Below are 21,328 nucleotides of genomic sequence, written 5' to 3'. Positions count from 1 at the left end.
TTTATTTTTAATGCAGGCTGAAGAAGAGAGAAAGAAGCAGGAACTGGCTGCCATTCAGAAAGCCCAGAAGGAGGCAGAGCTGAAGCAAGAGGTAGAGAAGCAGAAAGAAAGCAGGCAGGTGGAAGAAATCCTGCGTCTGGAAAAAGAAATTGAAGACCTGCAGCGTGTGAAGAAGCAGCAGGAGCTGTCCTTGACAGAGGCTTCATTACAGAGGCTGCAGCAGCTTCGAGATGAGGAACTCCGGCGGCTTGAGGATGAAGCATGTCGAGCAGCCCAGGAGTTCCTGGAATCTCTGAACTTTGATGAGATTGATGAATGTGTCCGAAACATTGAGAAGTCTCTCTCTGTGGGCAATGGGTATCCTGCTGAGCTGACTGAACAGACTGGAAATGCCTGCAGTGAAAAGCCCAATTTTAACTTCAGCCAGCCATATCCTGAGGAGGAGGTAGATGAGGGCTTTGAAGCTGACGATGATGCATTTAAGGATTCGCCCAACCCGAGTGAGCATGGCCATTCTGATCAAAGGACCAGTGGCATCAGAACAAGTGATGATTCCTCAGAAGAGGATCCCTATATGAATGATACTGTGGTGCCAACAATTCCTGCTGCTAGCAACACCATGCTTATACCTCCTACCCATGATACAGTCAGTCTCCACAACTCTTCAAGTGGTGAATCCACATACTGCATGCCAGAAAATGTATCGTGTAGACCCCCAAATTCTGTGGAACTTATTTCTCCCGATGGAGACTATGATTACGACCAAGACGATTATGAAGATGGTGCTATTACTTCTGGTAGCAGTGTGACCTTCTCTAACTCGCATAGTAGCCAGTGGTCACCGGACTACCGATGCTCAGTGGGGACATACAATAGCTCTGGAGCATACCGATTTAGCTCTGAAGGAGCTCAATCTTCTGTAAGTATCATTGGTTTTATTATCTAATAATTGATATGTGCTTTCTCTGTGCAGCCATAGAGTCACTGTAGCTGTTGTTACAAATGTCTGTGTTGTGTAGTTTGACTTGCTTAGACTGCGTATGGACATAGTTGTCTGTTGCCATCTAGATGCCACTGGGGTGAGTGCATTAGAGTTAGAGGTAGCTCAGATGCTGCTTGCAGTCCTAGGCTTATGCAAGGATATGGTTCTATCTGTTTTAATGCAGAACTGCACATTATCTGGTGAGGAGCTTAGTGCATGGCCTTGGATGCAATTCATAAGCAAAATTCTTCTCAGTGTCTTGTGTTTGGAGTCGGGGTACCAGGTAGCATGGTGGGGAATTGATTTCAGAAAAAACAGATTCAGTATGGAGGAATAAGCTGCTTACAGAAGTCCCTGAAATGCCAGGTGTATTTTGAGATTACTTGGAGAGTAAATTTCACATGGTGGCAAATGTTAAAATTATTGAGGCAGACACTCATACTGAGGAGCTCTTTTTCAGTGCTGTTTACTGAGTATACTGTGGGCTTTACTCCTACGAATATTTTTTTGAAGAATATGATTTCCTCTACCACTCACAGAATACTTCTGTGAGACTATCTGATTGGGAAAGTGAAAAAGTAGTTCAGCAACACTGACTTATTTAGAAGGAAAATGTTAACACCAGAGTATCTATTACAGTTGAGGTAATGAAAACCAGTCAAAGAGCCATCATGGTTGTTGGGATAAGTTCACAGTTCTTGCCTAAGAGGAAAACACTTTTAGCTGCCTCTGTTGAGGATTCCTTCCTATTGCACGACTCTGGGTCTGTGTCAGATACAGAACAGAAATTCTGATTATTTGGGGTGAGGGTGGAGGAGAGCTATTATCACAGTTTGTGGAATATGTTTCTTTTTCAAGACTTTTCTAAACTGTTACCCACAGCACTTCAGCGATGGAGGGAGGTAGCACAAGGTAGCATACCCTGGCCATGCTTTTGCAAAGGGATAACTTTCCTGAGCAGCTACAAAGCTGTTTCGTAGATTTGTTACGTGACATTAGGGCTAGTGTGTAATCAAACAGTTCAAGCTGCAACGTACTACCATGTACTCCTTCCTTTGTTAGCTGGACGAAAACCAACAAGGAATCATATCCTTCCAATACATCATAAATTGTTTTAGCTACAGACTTCTAAACCGATTTTATCTAAATTCTTTACTGAGAGATCATTTCACCTTTATTTCCTTTCTTCTGTAGTTTGAAGACAGTGAAGAAGATTTTGACTCCAGGTTTGATACAGATGATGAACTTTCCTACCGGAGGGACTCAGTCTATAGCTGTGTCAGCCTGCCATATTTTCACAGCTTTCTGTACATGAAAGGTACTGGGTGAATCAGAATTTGCTAAATATACAAAATAACCAGAAATTTTTATTATACCTTGCACTCCAATTCCTGTAGACTTAAGCTATTTTCTTATTTTTCAAAGGGTGATGGAAAAGTAACTTAATTTGAGCTGCTCTCAAGTTACTTGCAGTGGCTTACATGTAGCAGTGTTTCTCCCCTCTGCAAAGGAACATCAACATTTTGGGCTGCCTCTGTTTCATTTTACTTTTTTGCTGGCTCGTAAACAATGGAATATCCAGTATAAATATAGCAAAATAACTCACAAAGTCAAATTGTACCAAATTTTGAGGAAAGCTGATTCCTGCTCCCAAAACCTTGTAACATAGACAGCATTCTACGTTGCAGACCAGTTTTACTGACCTCACTCAACTTTCATTTTGGATCCAAAAGACACAAAGAAGGATACGTGTAACAAAGGGACGTGAGAGACTCTGAAAGAATATACACAGGAGTTCTCTGGTTAAGATTCTTGGTTTTATCTTGTGATGATTGATAGTAAATTATAATCTAGACGAATCCTTGTACGATACCCATCACTGCAGCATAACTCATTTTCCTGAAATAGGAACAGTGATGAATGTGCGCACAGCTATGTTTGTGTGAAAAATAATGCAGTCATCACTAGCATGGCTTTCACTTTCTGACATAGTTAGCAATAAATTTTTGTGGCATGACAGGAGTATATTGGTTTGGTTAAGGTTTTTATGACTGTGATGTAACTACAGTGCAAGGTGTATCGTCTACCGTATAGCCACACTTTGGTATGACTGAGCTCACACTGGTATATTTCCTACTCTAAGTATAGCTTTTTCAGGTTTTGTGGTTTTGAGTTGAACATTGTTACCTCCTAATAACCTGGAGAGAGGAAAGAGTTTAACACTAAACTTTTCTTAGATTATCATTGAGATACATTGAAAACAGTGTTAAAGATCTGATTCTCATATGCAATAAGACTTTTAAATAATTTATTGTTTATTATATATATGTTACATATATGTTTTTGTTATATAGGGATTTATTATAATTTATAATTTAAGGGTCTTTAGATTGCCAACAATATTGGTGGCTGGAAGGATATGCAAAAATGAGATCTTTGGTTTTGTGGCTTACAGCAGAGGCTCAGTTTAACTGCAGCATTGTTGGTCAGCATCTTCCAGCGTTGGTTTGGTCACAGCTTCTGTTTTATAATATAATTGTTTGTCTTAACTACGTATAAACCCATATCTGTCTGTCTTGCCAGGTGGCTTAATAAACACATGGAAGCGACGCTGGTGTGTCCTGAAAGATGAGACCTTCCTGTGGTTTCGTTCCAAGCAGGAAGCGCTTAAGCAGGGTTGGCTTCACAAAAAGGGGGGTGGATCATCTACGCTTTCCAGAAGGAACTGGAAGAAACGATGGTTTGTCCTCAGACAGTCCAGGTTGATGTACTTTGAAAATGACAGTGAAGAAAAGCTAAAGGGTGCCATTGATGTCCGAACAGCCAAGTAGGTTTATATGTCTTTATATGTTAGCCATAGTTCCTCCTAAATACTTCTTGGGGCTTAATCTGGGAAGATGCTGAGTGCCCTGCCTTCAAATTGTGTGAATGCAAGCATGAGAGTGTGTGTGATGAAGTTATTAAAAGCAAGTGTTGTCCTTACTTGGCTCCCTCTTAAGTCTACGGAGTGCTCCAGAGCTAAGCCAGTGCCAAATACTTCAGAAAACTGCTGCTATAATGAACCCATCTATACTTTCTCCCAGACTAGAGGCCCTACTTAGTCTGTAATGATTCCCAAGGTAATTTGGGGCATGTTGCCAAGTCCGTAGCTGCAGGCAAACCTAGAATGAAGAGGGTGGAATTAATGGGCCCTGAATATATTTGAGTTAGAATGGGTCAAAGCTGTATCTTCTGTATGCATTTACGACTTTTTTCATGTTTGAAATAATTGTGGTAGTGGTAGAAAAGTCTTTAAAATGCATATATTCATTTAAAAAAAAATAGAATTAGTAAACCTAACTTAGTAACTTATGTCTTGCTTATTAAAGTTCCTCATGCCTTAAAATTCTGTGCTTCCTGAAGCATGCATCAAAAATGTTTTCTAAGGGGATGGCATTTTTCCTTCTAAACAAGCAGTATGCTTTATGAACTTACGGATTATCTAACTAATTTAAAAATTAGAGTCCGCTAACATTGGTAGTCTCATTTCTGTATAAAAGTGTACCTAAGCTTTCTTCCAAGGTAGAGAAAAATAGAAATGGCTGTAACACTTGATTCCACTCTGCTCCTTGTAATCTGCAACTATCCATTTTATTTTCTTAATTTAACAGAGTACTTCTTAAACTAAATTGAAAGCTTAGATTAATCTTTTCTTTGGAAGTTCTGGCTTGAGCCTGATTTCAAGCAGGACAAAATAAATAGTTTCAGTGAGCATCCTGACTTGCTCTTGTAAAACCAGTGGGCTGCTGGCTGTCAAGTAAATCTCTGAATAGAGACTGAAGTTCCTACCACAGTTTTTTTTTGTTGAAACTGAATTTGACTCTGTCTCATGTATCATAGTATTTATTTAGCATATTTTTCTAATATGTTTAAACCTTCTTTTTTTGTTGTCACCACATTGTTTCATTGACTATGCCCTGTACAAGTTCTTTGCTGAACGTACCTTTAAAGTTGTCAGGTAAAGGTTGTTGAACCTACCTTGAACTGTAGGTTCAATCAATGAGTATTTGTGTATAAAATAGCTAAAAGAAAGGGTACTGGTATTTAAAGAGCTGTATGTCATGAGAAATAAGCAATAGCTTTTCTAGGTAACTTTAATATTCACTAAGTGCATTCCTAACATATCGTGCAACTTACATATTTCACCGCTCCATATTAGGGACCTCGTTCAAATTAAATAAATCGTAGGCTGATTCACTTAAAACACAGAACAGGGAGGTATTCTGTTGGACACTGTTATTGGGAGGGAAGGAAACCAAATTAAAGAGAACAGTACAGAGTTATAGCTTTTTGTTTTAATAGCAGATAAATTGTCCTGATGAGTCTGATAAGCAGAGCTTGCGTATATTTTTTATGGGATAGAGATTTATGAGAATAGTATAGCTGATAAGGAAGTATAGCTAGTTCAGGAAATAATAAGCTTCAGACAAATACAGTGAAACAGCAAAAAAGAAATCAAGTTGATTTCTTAAGCTTCAGGAAAACCTGATGTAATACTTAAATTACTCCTTAAAAACCTTGTGCTTTGTGGGTCATGATTGTTTAATATGTCAATACTTAGATGTCCAAACTACAAATTAGAAAGATGTAATTTTTCAGCGGATGAGTGCTCAGCTTTTTCTGGAAGTCTTGTTTGGAATTGTCTTTATGCTGACTCACAACCACACAGAATCACTAATCCAGGTTTTGTTTGTTTTTTGTTTGTAATCTTCAAGAGCTTTCTTTTTACCACTCCAAAAATTACTTGGGTATGCAGTCCGTTCAGAAATATATCCATTTCTCAACTCAGTTATCCTTGCCTCTCTTGAGATTTGATAATGCTTTTTCTTTAGTTCTTGTTAAAACAATAACAGAATAGTCAACTTGGTATAGTGACATTCATAATAGTTTGAATATTTGTACCATACAGGCAGAAAACACAACAACTATAGTTTGGTGAATTAATACTGTCTGATAAATCACATCGTGAGTCTCGCAAATGAACCTCATTAAGGCTGACTGCTGTTATTTTACATATCAGTAGTTTGTGAGCCTCTCAGCAGAACAGAATTTTCAAAATGTTGACAATCTCTAATGCTCAATCTTGGTGTTTTCTTCTTTTCAGAGAGATTGTTGATAATACAGGCAAGGAAAATGGTATTGATCTAATAATGGGTGATAGGACCTACCACTTAATTGCTGAGTCTCCAGAGGATGCAAGGTATGAAAATCATCAGGCCTTTTTATTTTCTTTTTTTCTTTTTTAACCTCTATGCCATTCTGACTTGTGCTTGTCAGTAATTTGTTTGCCCACTGTCACAAAATATTCAGGCTGTGTTAAATATGTTGCATATAACACTTTTTCGAAAGGTCTGCTGAGAAGAAAATCTTGTGGCAGAACATTACTGGGAGGAGTCAGACTGCCAATGAAAATTTGCCTAGAATTTGGCTGTTACCCATTTATTACTAGCAACTTTCTGAAATACAGTATGTTTGTAGAGAGGCGGTCATCATCCATTGGTGTTTGTCTTGTGCATTACCCTGCTGTGTTTAGCTGCATAGATTAAATCAATATTTAAGACCCTTTAATCTGCCTGAAATAAAGTACTGTTCTTCAGGGTTGGGATCTGTTTGCCTAAGCAGGGCCTAAAATTTTTTCAGATAGAAGTTGTAATGTGGTCACTGGATTTTAGGGTGAAAGCGTGTTCATGAATAAGAAGAGTGTGCAAGAGAGTGTTTCCCTTTCTGCCAATTTAAAAAGGGTCTTGCTTTTGCTGCTAAAGGATCCATATCAAACTGTAGGGGGAGGCTGGTAGGTGAGGAGCAAGCTTGACTTGTCAGATCAGTTGTAGTGCATGTTTTTAAAAAAAAAAAAAAAAAAAAAAAAAAGAAAAATCCCCACACTACAGTTCATGCGAGATAATAATACACTTGCCCATAAAAATCAAGCATTTAAATAAAGTGAACTTAGTAATCAAAGCTTATTACCCACTACCTTGCTGCCCCAAGGCCAGAATACAGGATGCCTGTGTCAACATCACTTGAGCTACTTTGCTCTGACGCCTTGAAAGTTGCTTTGTATTCTATTCTTTTTAAAGGTATAATACCTTCCTATATCACAGGACCCTGAGTATAAATTTAGCAATGCTTACAACGCAGAATCATTCTTCATTTTTTAGGCATCCTTAAAATTACCCTTGAAGTAAGTTACGAGCTTTCCAGCAGTTATTGTTAAGATTCTTGTGTGCTGTGAGTATATTTTAAAATGAAGGCTTAGCTAAAGTCTCTTCTATTAGACTTGTGTACATGGCCTAGGGACCAATAAGAAATTATCAGCATAAAGCCTTGTCTGTTGTCATGCATCTCTTTCATTTTTTTCTTAAACATGGAGGAGGAGACACTATACGCTGTTGTTGTCCATAGTACACTTAACACACATCCAGATTAAATTACTTTTTACCAGTGTATTTCATGTTTCTTTTTTCTCAGTCTTCCCAGAAGACTTTAATGAGGGAGATGTGTAAGGACTTGCAGATAGGCTTAAGTCAAAGCCTCGTTAATGTTTGGCATTGTTGAAAGTGAAGTACAAAATCATTGGACTGTGTTGGTTCTGGATCTGCTATTGAAAAAATATTTTGTACATGGGCTAGATCATGATCTGAGGTTGCTGTTTGTTCAAATGAAGGGAAAAAACAAGAGAAACCTGACAGCCCCCTCAAAAGAGGAATTACTATTTTGATCATGAAAGTGTATTTGAGGAAAGAAGTAATGCTTCAGTGGGCAGCCATTGCTGAGGGTTTATTCCTTTCAAATCCCCAGTCTTTTTCCCTGTTCCTGGGTTCTGGGACTCAGCTGAAAGACAAAGGAGGTTCCGAGAGGGAAGAAAGCAAAAGGAGAGTAAAATCTGCCTTTGTCTTTTGCAAAGTGCCATGATTAATTTCTTTTTCATTGTTTACACAAAGATTACATGAAATTATGAAAACTCTGAATTGTTCTTTAAAATCCAATAATAAATTATTACTAAATGTGCATACAGTGCTATGAAATCTGTTTTTGTTTTTAAATAGAAGATTGACATTTAAATACATTTGCAATTCCTGAGCCCAAAAAGGAAAGCTGAATTTAATTTGTGGGAATTTTTTGGTAGATGAGGTTTAGTTTTCTTCAGCTGATGGTTCCTTCTCTCTAGATGACCCTTCCCTTGTTTTGAGGGGTTCTCAGTGACCTTGTCTTACAACCAGCAAAGTAAGTGTTAAGCACAACCTCTCTGTGGGTATCTCTAAGTCTTCACAGAAGAATCAGAACTAACTTCTCCTCTTCTTTATTGTCAGGCACTCTAAATCTTCGTTTTTCTTCATGCCTTGCATTGTTTCTAATGAAAGCATAAGCTGTTAGAAAGGATTTAGGATATGGCAGCATACTGTTTGACAGACTACACAGGTTTTCTCAAGCTATTTTGGTGGTTCGGTTTCCAGATACCTACATTATGGGGAACAGTTGGCTTCTGAATGCTGGAGTTAAGGAGGCTGCACTTCAGTGTCCTAGGCATAAATTCTGTGACGATAAGCAATTGCAGAAAAGATAGCTTTATATGCAGCTTTAGCATAAATGCAGATAGCTTTAAAGGCAGTAGTTTTGCATTTGTTTCCTCAACCTGGCGGTGGTGGAGGAGCCTCTGCAGAAAAGTGAGGAGTCTGTTTTAAAGGCTGGGCTTTCGAGCCCTTTGAAAACTTGGCCCCAGGTGGTTTTCATTAGAATGGCAAATTCATATCTCAAAGAATGGCATTCAGGAACCTGCCGAACAGGCCAAGCTCTGCCCTCAGAGTGCAGTGGGATTGCTTAGAGCAGTTGAGCTTTAGCATATACAAGTGCCAGAAGGGTAGAGATTTCCCAGAAGCAGAAGGTGGGGTTGGAATTAAATCCTTCTGCAATTGCTGCTCAGCACTAGGGGCTGAAGTACTGGAAACCTCTCTGTCGGTTTTCCTGTTGTGGATATATACAAGGCCACTGGAGTGGCACAGATTGGCTCTGGTTCAACTTCACTGGTCCTTCCAGCAGCTGGATTTTCCAATGCTCCATAGGGAACAAAAAATGTAGAGGTATTTGCTTGGGAATTTTATTCTTTTTTCCCCCCTCTCAGTTGTGCTTCTACAGAGGACTTGATGGACTTGGGTGGTCTTTGCAGAAGTATCCTTGTAAGAAACTGTTACCAGTCACACTATCAGTGCAGCAGAATTTCTAATCTGAAGGTTGGGTTTCCCATTAAAGGCTTTGTGTATAGCTAGTAATATATTTTTTTCCAGATGAAATGTGCGGAATGTGTTACAAATACTCTCTAAGCACTCAGATGTTTCAGTGTGCTTACTGCCAGTTTTTCAGAGATGCCACTTTTTGTACAAGGTATTTGTCTTCAGGAAGAAGGGTATGACGTGAGCTTGGATGGGAGATCTTGGAGGGGCTTGCTTGTACCCAGTATTACTTGAACTGACATAAAGCCTTGCTGCTTTTATGCATGTTGACAAAAGGAATCTTAAGCAATTTCAAAAACCTGCAGAACCTGCTAGATCTCTGCAGAACAAAGGTGACAGAAGGCTTGTGCAGAAGCACCATTTTACTTACACTGCTGCCTTTCTCTCCACAGCCAGTGGTTTAGTGTACTGAGTCAAGTCCATGCCTCCACAGAGCAAGAGATCCGAGAGATGCATGATGAGCAGGCAAATCCACAGAATGCTGTGGTAAGTCTGAAGAACTTTTCAAAGCAAATATTTTTAGAAAACAGAGGCACTGTGGTGGCCACGGCTTCTGAGAGTCAGTCACAACCTAGGTTTCCTTAAATGTGGTGGTAGCTGTGACACTGGATAGAGGCTCCATGTCCTTCGTCCTGTAGCTACACAAGAAGAGAGTCTGACTTCTGATTCCTCTCCCATAATTCACCTTGATGAAAAATGAGTGTTGTTTTGGGGGATGTTCTTTTCTGGTCCAGTTCCCTATCACACCACAGTGTATGCTTGAGTTTCAAGTTTTGCAAAGATACAGTTAATGAGTAAATTAAAAAACCAAGAGTTGAAAATTTGAGATTTCTCTGGTCCTGCATTTATCATTCTGTACAACATACACTGGAAATAAATGAGATGCATTTGGAACCTAATATCAAACAAAGGGAAATGAAAACTTCTGCTTAATAGTTTCAGAACTGTGTTCTGAGAGGATGCCATTTATATTGGGATGACACTTTTAGGTGAAAAATTCAAGCAGGTTTGGAAGCATAGAAAAATAAGAGCAGTTTTTGAGCTGCCTCCAGCTTAACTAGAGATAATCTTTTACTGGATGTGTTTATCTGAGTCTCTTAGTTTTCCCCTCAGCAGTTTTAATGGTTAAGAGAAACTGATGCCTAAATCTGCAGTTCATTTTGCTTGATCAAAGCTGCTGCTCCTTTCAGCTGTCTCTGAGAAGAGTACTGTGAGTAATGTAATAGTAAATGTCTTCCTCCTTTTCTGGTGGATATTTGTTTATAGGGTACACTTGATGTAGGACTAATTGATTCTGTCTGTGCTGCTGACAATCCAGATAGGTAAGTCAGAACCATGCCTGGTGACTGTCTTTCTTTTTCTCCTTTCCAAAGCCAAAATCGGATGCTTTATACTTCAGTCTCTATATTCTACTGACCAACCATGCATTAAAGTGATTCATTATTGCCTCCCTTTTCATAGTACTAAACACCACATGTTAAAACATGGAATAGGAATGGTGGTGGTTTTGGGGGGCGGGGCTTCACTAACTTCCCTGACACTGCTTCATATATGAACTGTTGAGCTACTAAAGCGATCCAAAAGTAGACGACTAAATATTTCTTTCATTTATACAAGTAATACTCCTGAAAAAGAGCAGCTAAGTCCTTTAGCAATATTGTAGGCAGAAAAATTCATTTTAACATTTTTCTGTTCAGCGTCTCATGCAAGAATGTTGTATTCTACAGGGATGAGAATTATTTCCCAGAATAAAAATGTCTTGTAACAAAGAAGACAATGCAGCATAAAAAATAACTGTCAGGATATTCTTAGTTCTTGAACTTGTAACAGTGTTTTGGGGGATAAAAAGTAATCTGGGTTCAGGCTATGACTCTGGTTATAAGGTTAGGGGCTGTGCGGTGTTATTAGCACTGTAGGAGTTCATTCCAGTCTCCTCATTGCACATGTGTGAAACAGTTGGGTTTAAGTTACTGGTTTGTCCTTGGCCTGCCAAGACCCTGATACCACAAGTAACAGTGATTATAAGCCCAGGTTTCCTAAACAATACAACACAAATTTCCAGAGCTTTCAAAATTCTAAGTTAGAAAGGCATTTCTCCTGTAAGCATTTTTCACACAGGTTTTTTTTCATTTAATTTTTTTTTTTACTTGTCTGAGTCTAAATCACTGATGAAAGGTTTTTCAATTAGGAAACAAATTTGACTAATACAGGCAATAGATTATTTTTATCTTGACATAAATGAACCCACTATTGCAAGCTCAAAAGAGAGAAGCTGAGTAGAGCGCCCTTTGAATCTGTATTCAGAAAGAATCCCAAGAACAGGGCTTCCGTCATTTTCCTAAACTGAGGAGGAGAAGGGAGCCTGGAAGGTTGGCTACTATTGATCATAACCTCGTGTTTGGTAGCGTGATCTACCTTAGTTTATACCTTAGCGCTCTCCTTTTTCAGTTCTCTTGCTACAGCTCAGCTATAGCTTCTGTCATGTATATCACATTATCCAGCTTTCTAGTGTGTGCTTCATGTAGCTCAATCTAAAGCTGCCTCCTCTTCACACATTTCAAAACATGGTCAACAAAATTCTTCTGTTCAGTTCACATGCCCACTTGTTTCCTCATCCACCACTCTTCCTGAATAATGTAGCACTTCAGCACCACAGTGAGTGCGCCCAAAACATTGGATTCTGATCGCTCCCTTACTCCCTTCTGTGGCACTGGTGAGCACTAGCAGTAGATAACTCTGAGATAACTTTTAAGATAACTTACACACTTCTCATGTTACTTGATTTACTGTAACCTCCCTTCACACAGTTTTCTAATTTTTCCTCCCAATAGTTTTATTTACTTTTTTCTTTATCTTGTCATCCATCTAGCTTTTACATGGCACACACTGGTTTTGGAGTATGGTATCATATTTGGGTGAACCTCTCCATCCCCATAAACAATTGTTTGATTGGTTCTAATTTCTACCCAGTTACCTTCTTGCAAGAACTGTAAAAGGAAGGCCCGTGAGCTTCTCGTGTATGGGATGGCCCAAACTGCATTTGGGCCCAAATTGTTCCCATTTTCTACATCTGATGCAGTTCTTAAAAACTGTGTGTGTTCCAGGGTGAAAAAATTAACAGTAAAGGGTTAAAGCAAGTGTTTGTAGGCTGAAGAACCTGTCTCTCTAATCCAGAGAGCCATCAGCACAGTTCACTTGGGCTAGTTCTTCATGCTTCAGTGAATTCTGGTGTAGGGTTGGGTAAAAGCCAGGCTCTCATTAAAAATAGATTGTACTCTCTGCGAATTGGGTTGCACTGCATTAAAAATAAAAGAATCTGTGTGAATCGTGCTGCTTCACTACAGACCTTTGTAAATTGTAGTTGGTTTTAGCTAATGTAACTACTGAAGCAGACACTCTATATAGATCTAACCCTGAAATAGAGTTCTGATTCACATCCAAAGATAGGAGGTTTTTCTCACCATAGATTTATTTTGAGATAGGACAAGTTGCAATTTAATGTAAACTTTCCCACCATTCAGAGCCCTAGCATTTTGGTGTGAATCCAACATAATTGAGTCTTTTCAAATGCTTAATTTTTTTTAGGTTTAGTGTTGTTGAAATAAATGCTTTAGAGGTGGACAGTATTTGTCTGAATAGAAAATGCAAGCAATGGACAGTGTTTATGGTTATGGTGAGTGAGGTAAACAGTACATATGTCGATTGTAAAGTCTGTTTCAATCTTCATTTGTTTTCATAGACCCAATTCATTTGTGATCATCACTGCTAATCGTGTTCTTCACTGTAATGCTGACACTCCTGAAGAGATGCATCACTGGATAACACTGCTCCAAAGGTCAAAGGGGGACACTAGAGTGGAGGGACAAGAATTCATTGTGAGGGGTAAGAACTGAGTGGGGCAGTAACAAAGTAAATAACATCCATTAAGCTTTGAAGAGATTGTTCCCACAATATAATCAGGGTAATATGCCAGCATGGTAGTGTTGGAGCCTTGTCTTTGTACGGTGGAGTTTACTCGCAAAGTAATGCAGCTGAAATTATACTCCTGCTGTGCAATGTAAGAAAACACTGTAATGATGACAAAAGCGTTTTTGTAAGTTGACAAAAGATTTTTTCCTAGGTAAACACCGAAGTTGAAAATTTCTCATATTAATTTTATTATATCTTCATCATTTCATTGTTTGAGAATTTTACTTAAAGTTGTTTAATATGTGAGCTAAACAATTCACATCATATTTTTGTTGTTGTTGAAAGTATACAACTAACTTTCAGCAGCCTAATTTTGTTCAACTCTGTTTATAAAAAGAAGTGTGATTCAAATTGTGTCTTTAACAGGATGGCTACACAAGGAAGTAAAGAACAACCCAAAGATGTCTTCACTAAAATTAAAGAAGCGTTGGTTTGTTTTGACGCACAATTCTTTGGACTACTACAAGAGTTCGGAGAAAAATGCTTTGAAATTGGGTACGTTGGTCCTGAACAGCCTCTGCTCAGTGGTCCCACCTGATGAAAAAATCTTCAAAGAGACAGGTAATTGTTTGCTCTTGTTCAAATATGCTTTCGGTTGCCTTCTGTCCTACTACGTAGTAATGCAACAAACCGTGCATACGAATATTTTAAATGGATTATTATGGTTTCAGTTTGATGAACAAATCAGGTTCCTAAGTCACTGAGGCATTTTACAGGGAATTACTGGGCGAAAAACAGAGGTAATAATGTATACAGGAGCAAAATCTGTTCTCACCAACATTCAAGTTATAGACTGACACTGCTGCTAAGTTAGTGTGAACACTTATGCTTACACATCAAAGAGCTGGGGAAAGACATATGGGTAGCACTCTCCTCATACATTATTTTATGTGCTGAGGAACTATGAGGTGGAGCAAGTATAGGGAGATCTAGACTAAGAGTCCAGTTTGTGCTAACCTACATACTACACCTGAGTCAGCTCTCCTGTGCATTTTCAAAACTGGTTTTCAACTAGGAAGCAGCTGTTTGCAAATGAGAAGCGACTGTTGACAGTCCTATATAATCTCATTGGGGTCACTGATACTTCAAAGAGGCTTTCGCTAGTGAAAGATGAAATAGATTTTCTTTAATTGAATCTGCTTCATAAAAAGCCTATACAATGATGCAGAGAGAGAATGTGAACTGAAATGCTCTTCCTATCAGAGTTGCCACTTCATTGGTGTGAAATTAATGACTTTTTTACAGAAGAGGTAGTTCATGCTTTATACCTGTTTGTACGTGTGCCACAGATGATGAAAGACTCTCGCATACAAAGCAAGGCTGTCTCAGATTTTCCTGTTAAAGACAGAGCTGGAGAAGTAGGGCCCACAAGCCACACGTAGCTAACAGCATTCCATAGTGTTGTCTTATGGTCACTTTTACTAAGATTACTGGATAAAATGGGAGGCTGCATGATGGTGGTTGTACTCTGAGATTACTGCTAGTCTTTTCTAAAGGAGAGAATCTCCTTTAATACCATAGTATCTGTATTATGATACTTGATTACTCGTACAACTTCTTAGTTCCGGAAAAACTGCCAGCATGATCCAGAATGCAGCGCTCAGGGTCTGATGGGACTACAGCTGTTTTCAGATAGAAGTTGGGGTATTTTTATAGATACAGCTTCTATGATTAATAATTTTTACTGTTGTGCCAGGTTATTGGAATGTAACCGTATACGGACGCAAACATTGTTACCGTCTCTATACAAAATTGCTTAATGAGGCGACCCGCTGGTCAAGTGCCATCCAGAATGTGATTGACACAAAAGCGCCAATTGATACTCCAACTCAGCAGCTTATTCAGGATATTAAGGTAGGCACAAACAGGAGGGTGTGGGGTGGGAAAGAATGGTTGCTTAAATCTTTTTTATGTTGGCTTTGCCATATTGGGTAATAAAGCAGAAAATTAAGTTTTAGTCACACAGTGACATGGACTGAAATTGTGGAACCTGAATGTATTCACTGACCTGATCAAGGAATTTCTGTCTAAACAGTAAAAGAGCAAAGTACGAAGTGCAACTTGGAGGGCAAGAGGGATGACTTTTTTCCATGAAAACAGTAACAAGTTTTACTCGTTTTTGTAACTTGACAGACGTTGCTATACCTGGCAGTAGAGCGGAGTATGCAGCTTCATGAGTTAGCAGACCTGTTTGCCTATGTCCACAGTGAGCAGCACACCAGGATGTGGACTAGACAGCTCTTGTGATTTTTTTTTTTCATTATGGTTCTTTTGTTGTTCTGTGATAGCACGGGCTAAGCATCTCATGTCTCTGTGTGATGAGAAACATATTCAATTAATGCTTACTGCTTCATGGTCCTGTTGGAGACATTGCATGCATAGCCAGAGAATGTCCTGGACATTTTTGCTAATGTGCTTTCAGGAGAGAGGATAAAGATTCTCAGAAGAGACCAGAAAAATAGGCAAGAGGGGAGAACTGCTTACTAACGTTTTCCCTTAGAGAGTGCCACCTATTCTCTCATGGAAAAGAAGTATCAAGTCCTAAATTCCAAGACTATGAACGCTTTTCTTCAGAGCAGTAGACATATGTGGAAGTTCAGGATTGATAGAAGACAGTGGTCACACATCTGTCAAACTTGGCCTAAGAAAGAACAGTATTTAGACGTCAAAGTGGGTGCATCAGGTTTACAGCAGCAGTTTTTCTGGACTATTTTGTTATGGTAGCTCCTGTAGATTCTAACTGAAAAGGCCAATTAGTTATGCTGGAGAAACATTTTTAAATAAAACTTGAATACAGATGTCTTCCAGTTATGAAATACTGGAGTAAAAATGATTGTAAAATGAAAACACACTTCAAAAAAATTTTATGAAACTTCATTTTTTGAGTCCTGCAGCTCTGCTGTGGTTTGTTTTTTACTGCACAGTTAAAGTAAGCTTATGCAAGGCCTGAGGTTAGCAGATACTGAGCATTCATAGCCCGCGGAGTGCCATGGCAGCCACAGTACCCTCAACTGGATTTAGCACCAAACAGTGCTGGTAACGCTGATGACTAATTTTTTCACAGCCAACCTAAGGGCACGAAGCATTGCATTACCGTTAATGCTGGACCACAAATCCTGCTTTTTTCTTACCCCAATAGGAAAACTGCCTGAATGCTGATGTGGTTGAACAGATTTATAAGAGAAACCCTATTCTCCGTTACACTCATCACCCGTTGCACTCACCATTACTGCCACTGCCATACGGGGACATCAATCTAAACTGTAAGTTTTTCAATCATAGAAACACTTTTCCTTATGGAAGACTAAACCAGAGGATGGGGTTTTTTAGTCAGTGGGCTATAGGGAAGTAACGGTAGGCAAAATACATGTTTGTAATACAAACAGCCAAGTTTCCCTGTTCTCTTCCGGGAGGTAGAGAATAGCAGTTTGTCTAGCACAGAGCCATGGGCTTGTGGTGCTCCTGCATGGGTCTTACAGAAGGGAAAGTTGCTATTGCTGCTGGAATATAAGTTTGTTACCCTCAGCAACACAGCTAAGAAGACCAAATTTGAAAAGCCTTGCACTGAAATAAGCAACTAAACCTAATTCATTCAGTCTCCTTGAATCATACTTTCCTTCTCAAATCATTGTTGCTTCCTACCCCATGTGGGGAGCTGCACCAGCCACAACTTCCAATTAACAAGTCTAAGTTTCATCAGTTGTGGTGGGAAGCATTATTTATGGAAACAACGTTTGAGTGGACATGGTTTTAAAAAGTAATGGTTCATTTACTCCTGAAACAGGTGTGACCATGTTTTTTAATATCCTTGGCTCAATCACTAACTTAGAAGTCTGTTTTGAATGAATGGTTCAGAGCTATTGATGGTTGTGAATTTGGTGTCCTTAAATGAATTTGCTTATCTTATTTTGGAACTGCGTGTTAAACAAGATATGACTCAGATCAGAAGTTTCATCCTTGGGAGGAGGGTGGGAGGTCACAGTTGGTTAAAAGCTAAGGTATTTCAGGTAAGACTTCCTGGTAACTCGAGTGATATCCTTCTGCTCAAATGAGAAGGAAAATCCTAGGAGAAGCCCTGCCCTTCTCTTCCCCCTTCTGTACAGTGGCAAGGCACAGTTCTGATCTTCTCGGCACTTGAGCGGGTTGTCCTGTGCAGGAGTGCAGCATGGTTGCTCTCTATTCCCCATGGACAGGAACAGCTAGCTCCCTCTGAAGTAGAAGTCTTGCCGAAGTCTTCCCATACTAAATGTAGCTCCACAGATGGACTGATGCTCAGTTACTGCCTTGACTTGCAGCTGAGTTCTAGTTATTTTCTGTAATAGTATAATGTCAGGTTAGAAACTTCATAACATACATCTGTACTGTTTTGTGCTTTGATGGTTAGTAGGCCTAACTGATTCAGACATCAGAGCAATCTTTTCCGTGTCTTGAAACCAAGAACTGCGTGGTTCTTTTAAGTAGATTGTAAAAGTTATTAGCCCACCTTGAATAACCTGTAGTACAAAAACAATCAACACCTTTTCCAGCATTCAAAAAGCAAGTTGCAGTGTCGTGGCAATGATTTAGTTTAGTACTATTGTTTGGGTTTAATTGAAATGCTACTGCTGTAGACAAAAGTCATGCGAAGTATCTTTGTCACTTTCCATAACGCAGTCATGCTTTACCTCACTTACGATCCAATTAGATTTTCACTTCCTTGTGACAGCGAAAAAATGATAGACACTTCAGCGGTGTGGATTGCTCTGGAAGGAAGATTCTCCATCAAAAAAACTCTGATCAAGCAAGATACACTTTTTAAGTTATGTTGTCAGAAAATGTCAAAATGGGATTTCATTAAATTCGGAACAAATCCTAATAGCAAAATAGCTCATAAAATGAGTTTGCGTCATACATTTGAAATGGCAAAGATCCATTCTAATATCCTGCATAATAAGGGTCGCAGAATTGCATTAAGCAATTCCTACGTTAAGCCTGAGTGCTTTCTCTTTCATATCTCAGTCTAAGCACCTTTCTCCCTATTTTTCTTTTGTAGTGCTGAAAGACAAAGGCTACACAACTCTGCAGGATGAAGCCATCAAGATATTTAATTCTTTACAGCAGCTGGAGTCGATGTCTGATCCCATCCCTATAATCCAAGGTATCCTCCAAACAGGACATGATTTACGACCTCTTCGAGATGAGCTCTACTGTCAGCTCATCAAGCAGACCAATAAAGTGCCTAACCCTGGGAGCGTGGGGAACCTGTATAGTTGGCAAATACTCACCTGCATGAGTTGCACATTTCTGCCAAGTCGCAGCATCCTCAAATATCTCAAGTTCCATCTCAAAAGGTGAGAAGCTTTGAACTACTAAAGCAAGAAAAGAAGTTTCTTCACTCACTGTTTTCTTCACCACAACTTGTAACAGTGTTTAGATATCTTGAAGTGAGACTCGAAGATGCATTCACTTAGTGAACTGGTTATGCCAAACAATGAATCTAAAAAGAAAATGATGTAGGAAGAGTGTGTATGAGTTGATCTAGGTGGAATTATTCGCATTTGAAAAATCAAGCAAAATGCCACAAAACTGAATGCACAATTTGTTAATGTTGACAAAAGGGGGCTTTCTGTAATTGTATAAACTTGCTTAAATGACTTGCAGCCCATACACCCAAGTCCCATTCTTAACTGTCCAAATCAACCTGTTAAAAATTATTTGCCCTGCTTACCTTAGTTTTATGAGGTATGCATCATGCACATAAAAGAACATTACCATATTTAAAGATGTATTTGAGATAAAAATGTCTGTTTGCAAATCGAATTTTAAGATATTAGTGACCATTAAAAAAAAAAAATACATCGTTGTTGACAGTTCAGCACTAACCAGAATGCGGAATTCCTCTTGCTGTGATGCAGCAGAAGAATGTAGAGTGTGTCATTAGGAAAGTTAGTCCACCAACAACAAGCTGTTCTCAGTAATTTAAAAGTCTTCTCTGTATTTGTGCTAGAGCATGGATTTTGTCAATCACTTTGCTAAATCTTATTTTATAAATATTTGTAAAATGCTTGTATTGAAGATATACCTTTCAAACAAAGTAAGATCAGTGAAAAATATCAATCACTTTATATAACTTTTAAAATGAAAAAATCCAACATTGATTCACTTTCTCAGTTTAACTCAGCTCATAAACTGGCCTCCTAGTTAAAAAAAATTGCAGCTGATACAACATTTGTAGGTTGGTTTCAATATTGTAGATGCATAATCATCTTACAGCATTTCTGTAATCCTGCAGTAATCTTTTTATGCCTTGTAGATCATGAATAACTGTACTTTTTCACATAAATTAAACCTTAGTAGCTCTAAGAAGCTGATATCACTGGAAACATTACAGAAACACTCGGTACTGAAAGCTACCCGAATTCAACAGTTTTCAATAGTTAAGAGCTGAGTTCATTAAAGTTGTTAGTGAATACCCATAATACTAACTGCTGAACAGTAAGGTCTAGAGAGAATCTTTAAGCAAATCAGGAATAGAAATCAAGTATCCTAAGTGACACTACCACAAAACTGAGCAATCAAATATGTTTTATTGCTTTTTTCTATAGCACCTTAGTGCAGTTTAGTCTTCATTCAACAACTGTTACTGACAAAAAGGGGAGTTGGTTACAAGAAGATTTTCATAGTTGTCTTGGTGTCAAATCTGAGTCATTACAAGATTCCTGTAGTTAATGCTATAAAGGTAGCTCAGTTTTTTCTTTCCATTAGGTTTGTAGAACAAAACGATGAAAGTATGTAAGTTATCCCACAGTAAATCACAAGTTAGAACGCTTTCCTTGGCAGTGAAGATAAACCTTTGAGCGTGTCAATTAAATAGCATACTGGATACAGAAGTACTTTCAAGGAAAAGAACACATTCTCAAATAAGTAAACTTTCTATTTCACAGACTGGCAGCTTACAGTAGTAATATTTGTCTCACAGGGTTCGTGACCAGTTTCCAGGAACCGAAATGGAGAAATACGCACTTTTTACTTATGAATCTCTGAAGAAAACCAAATGCAGAGAGTTCGTACCATCGCGGGATGAAATAGAAGCTCTGATCGGCAGGCAGGAAATGACATCCACCGTTTATTGCCATGGTGGGGGCTCCTGTAAGATTACAATCAACTCACACACTACAGCTGGAGAGGTGAGAAGTGGTGACAGAATGGCTTTGGCACAAAATCAGTGTGTCCCTTTACGTGCCAGTTCCAGCCAGTAGTAGCGTTAAACTTCGGAAGCGCTGGGGGTTTCTCTACCAGTCTCTCCTTTCAGGGGAGGGAAGGCTTACAGAGGTGTCCCTCCAACCCCCCAGTGTGTTCTGAAGAAATCCCTGCTATAAAAACTGTCTTTATTCTGCAGGGGTTTACACAACTATGGTTCCCTCATACAGGAAAAATTACAGGAAAGACTAAGCAATTCAGTAGAGGCATTATTGGAATAAGTTCAGTAGATATTGGTGGGTATGAGAGCCAAGTTGCCTCCTAAAACTGGAAGACGCTTGCTGAGTTGGTGAAATACAGGGGTTATACCTGGCCAGGTGATAGCACGTACATATGCTGAAAGAATCAGCACTATTTAGTATAAAAATTAAAGTGGAATTTGACAACAATTAATACTGCTGATGAGAACATGCTAGCAACGTTTTTAGGCTGATGTAAAACCCGGCTCTGAGTTTTCTTCTAATTGTTTGTCTTACCCCGTGGTGCTGCTTTTCCGTGCTATGGTTTTTCATGTGCTGTTTTTCATTAGGTGGTTGAAAAGTTAATTCGTGGCTTGGCCATGGAGGATAGCAGAAATATGTTTGCTTTGTTTGAATACAATGGAACTACTGATAAAGCAATTGAAAGCAGAACCATTGTGGCTGATGTCTTGGCAAAGTTTGAAAAGTGAGTGTGCCTCTCCCTCTCTCTCACCACTCTAATAAGTAGCAATTAAATAAATTTCCAGTGTCAATAATGCTGAGTTTTCTCTTTCTCTTGCTTGTTTGTGATGATGCAGCTGAATTACACACATGGCCATTTCTGGAACAAAAGCATCTTTATTTTTTTTCTTAAAGGAATTAATGAGCCACCTATTCACTTGTGTTTGGTT

General features: G+C 38.9%; 1 protein-coding gene across 1 annotated transcript in view; it reads left to right on the top strand.

The window, feature by feature from the left end:
* Positions 1-21,328, top strand: part of MYO10 (myosin X) — a 174,966-nt gene that overhangs the window by 147,592 nt on the left and 6,046 nt on the right. Inside the window, exons 25-37 of the mRNA XM_050890685.1 lie at positions 17-919; positions 2,177-2,300; positions 3,566-3,809; positions 6,126-6,221; positions 9,642-9,735; positions 10,516-10,571; positions 12,989-13,131; positions 13,585-13,779; positions 14,915-15,072; positions 16,358-16,481; positions 18,251-18,548; positions 20,177-20,384; positions 20,987-21,123. Of these exons, the coding sequence (XP_050746642.1) occupies positions 17-919; positions 2,177-2,300; positions 3,566-3,809; positions 6,126-6,221; positions 9,642-9,735; positions 10,516-10,571; positions 12,989-13,131; positions 13,585-13,779; positions 14,915-15,072; positions 16,358-16,481; positions 18,251-18,548; positions 20,177-20,384; positions 20,987-21,123 (2,780 nt within the window). The remainder of the gene's footprint in view (positions 1-16; positions 920-2,176; positions 2,301-3,565; positions 3,810-6,125; positions 6,222-9,641; positions 9,736-10,515; positions 10,572-12,988; positions 13,132-13,584; positions 13,780-14,914; positions 15,073-16,357; positions 16,482-18,250; positions 18,549-20,176; positions 20,385-20,986; positions 21,124-21,328) is intronic.

The sequence above is a fragment of the Gymnogyps californianus genome, chromosome 2, assembly GCF_018139145.2.
Source record: "Gymnogyps californianus isolate 813 chromosome 2, ASM1813914v2, whole genome shotgun sequence".
Lineage (NCBI taxonomy): Eukaryota > Metazoa > Chordata > Aves > Accipitriformes > Cathartidae > Gymnogyps > Gymnogyps californianus.
The sequence above is the reverse complement of the archived record's forward strand: the minus strand, read 5'-3'. Positions and strand labels throughout refer to the sequence as shown.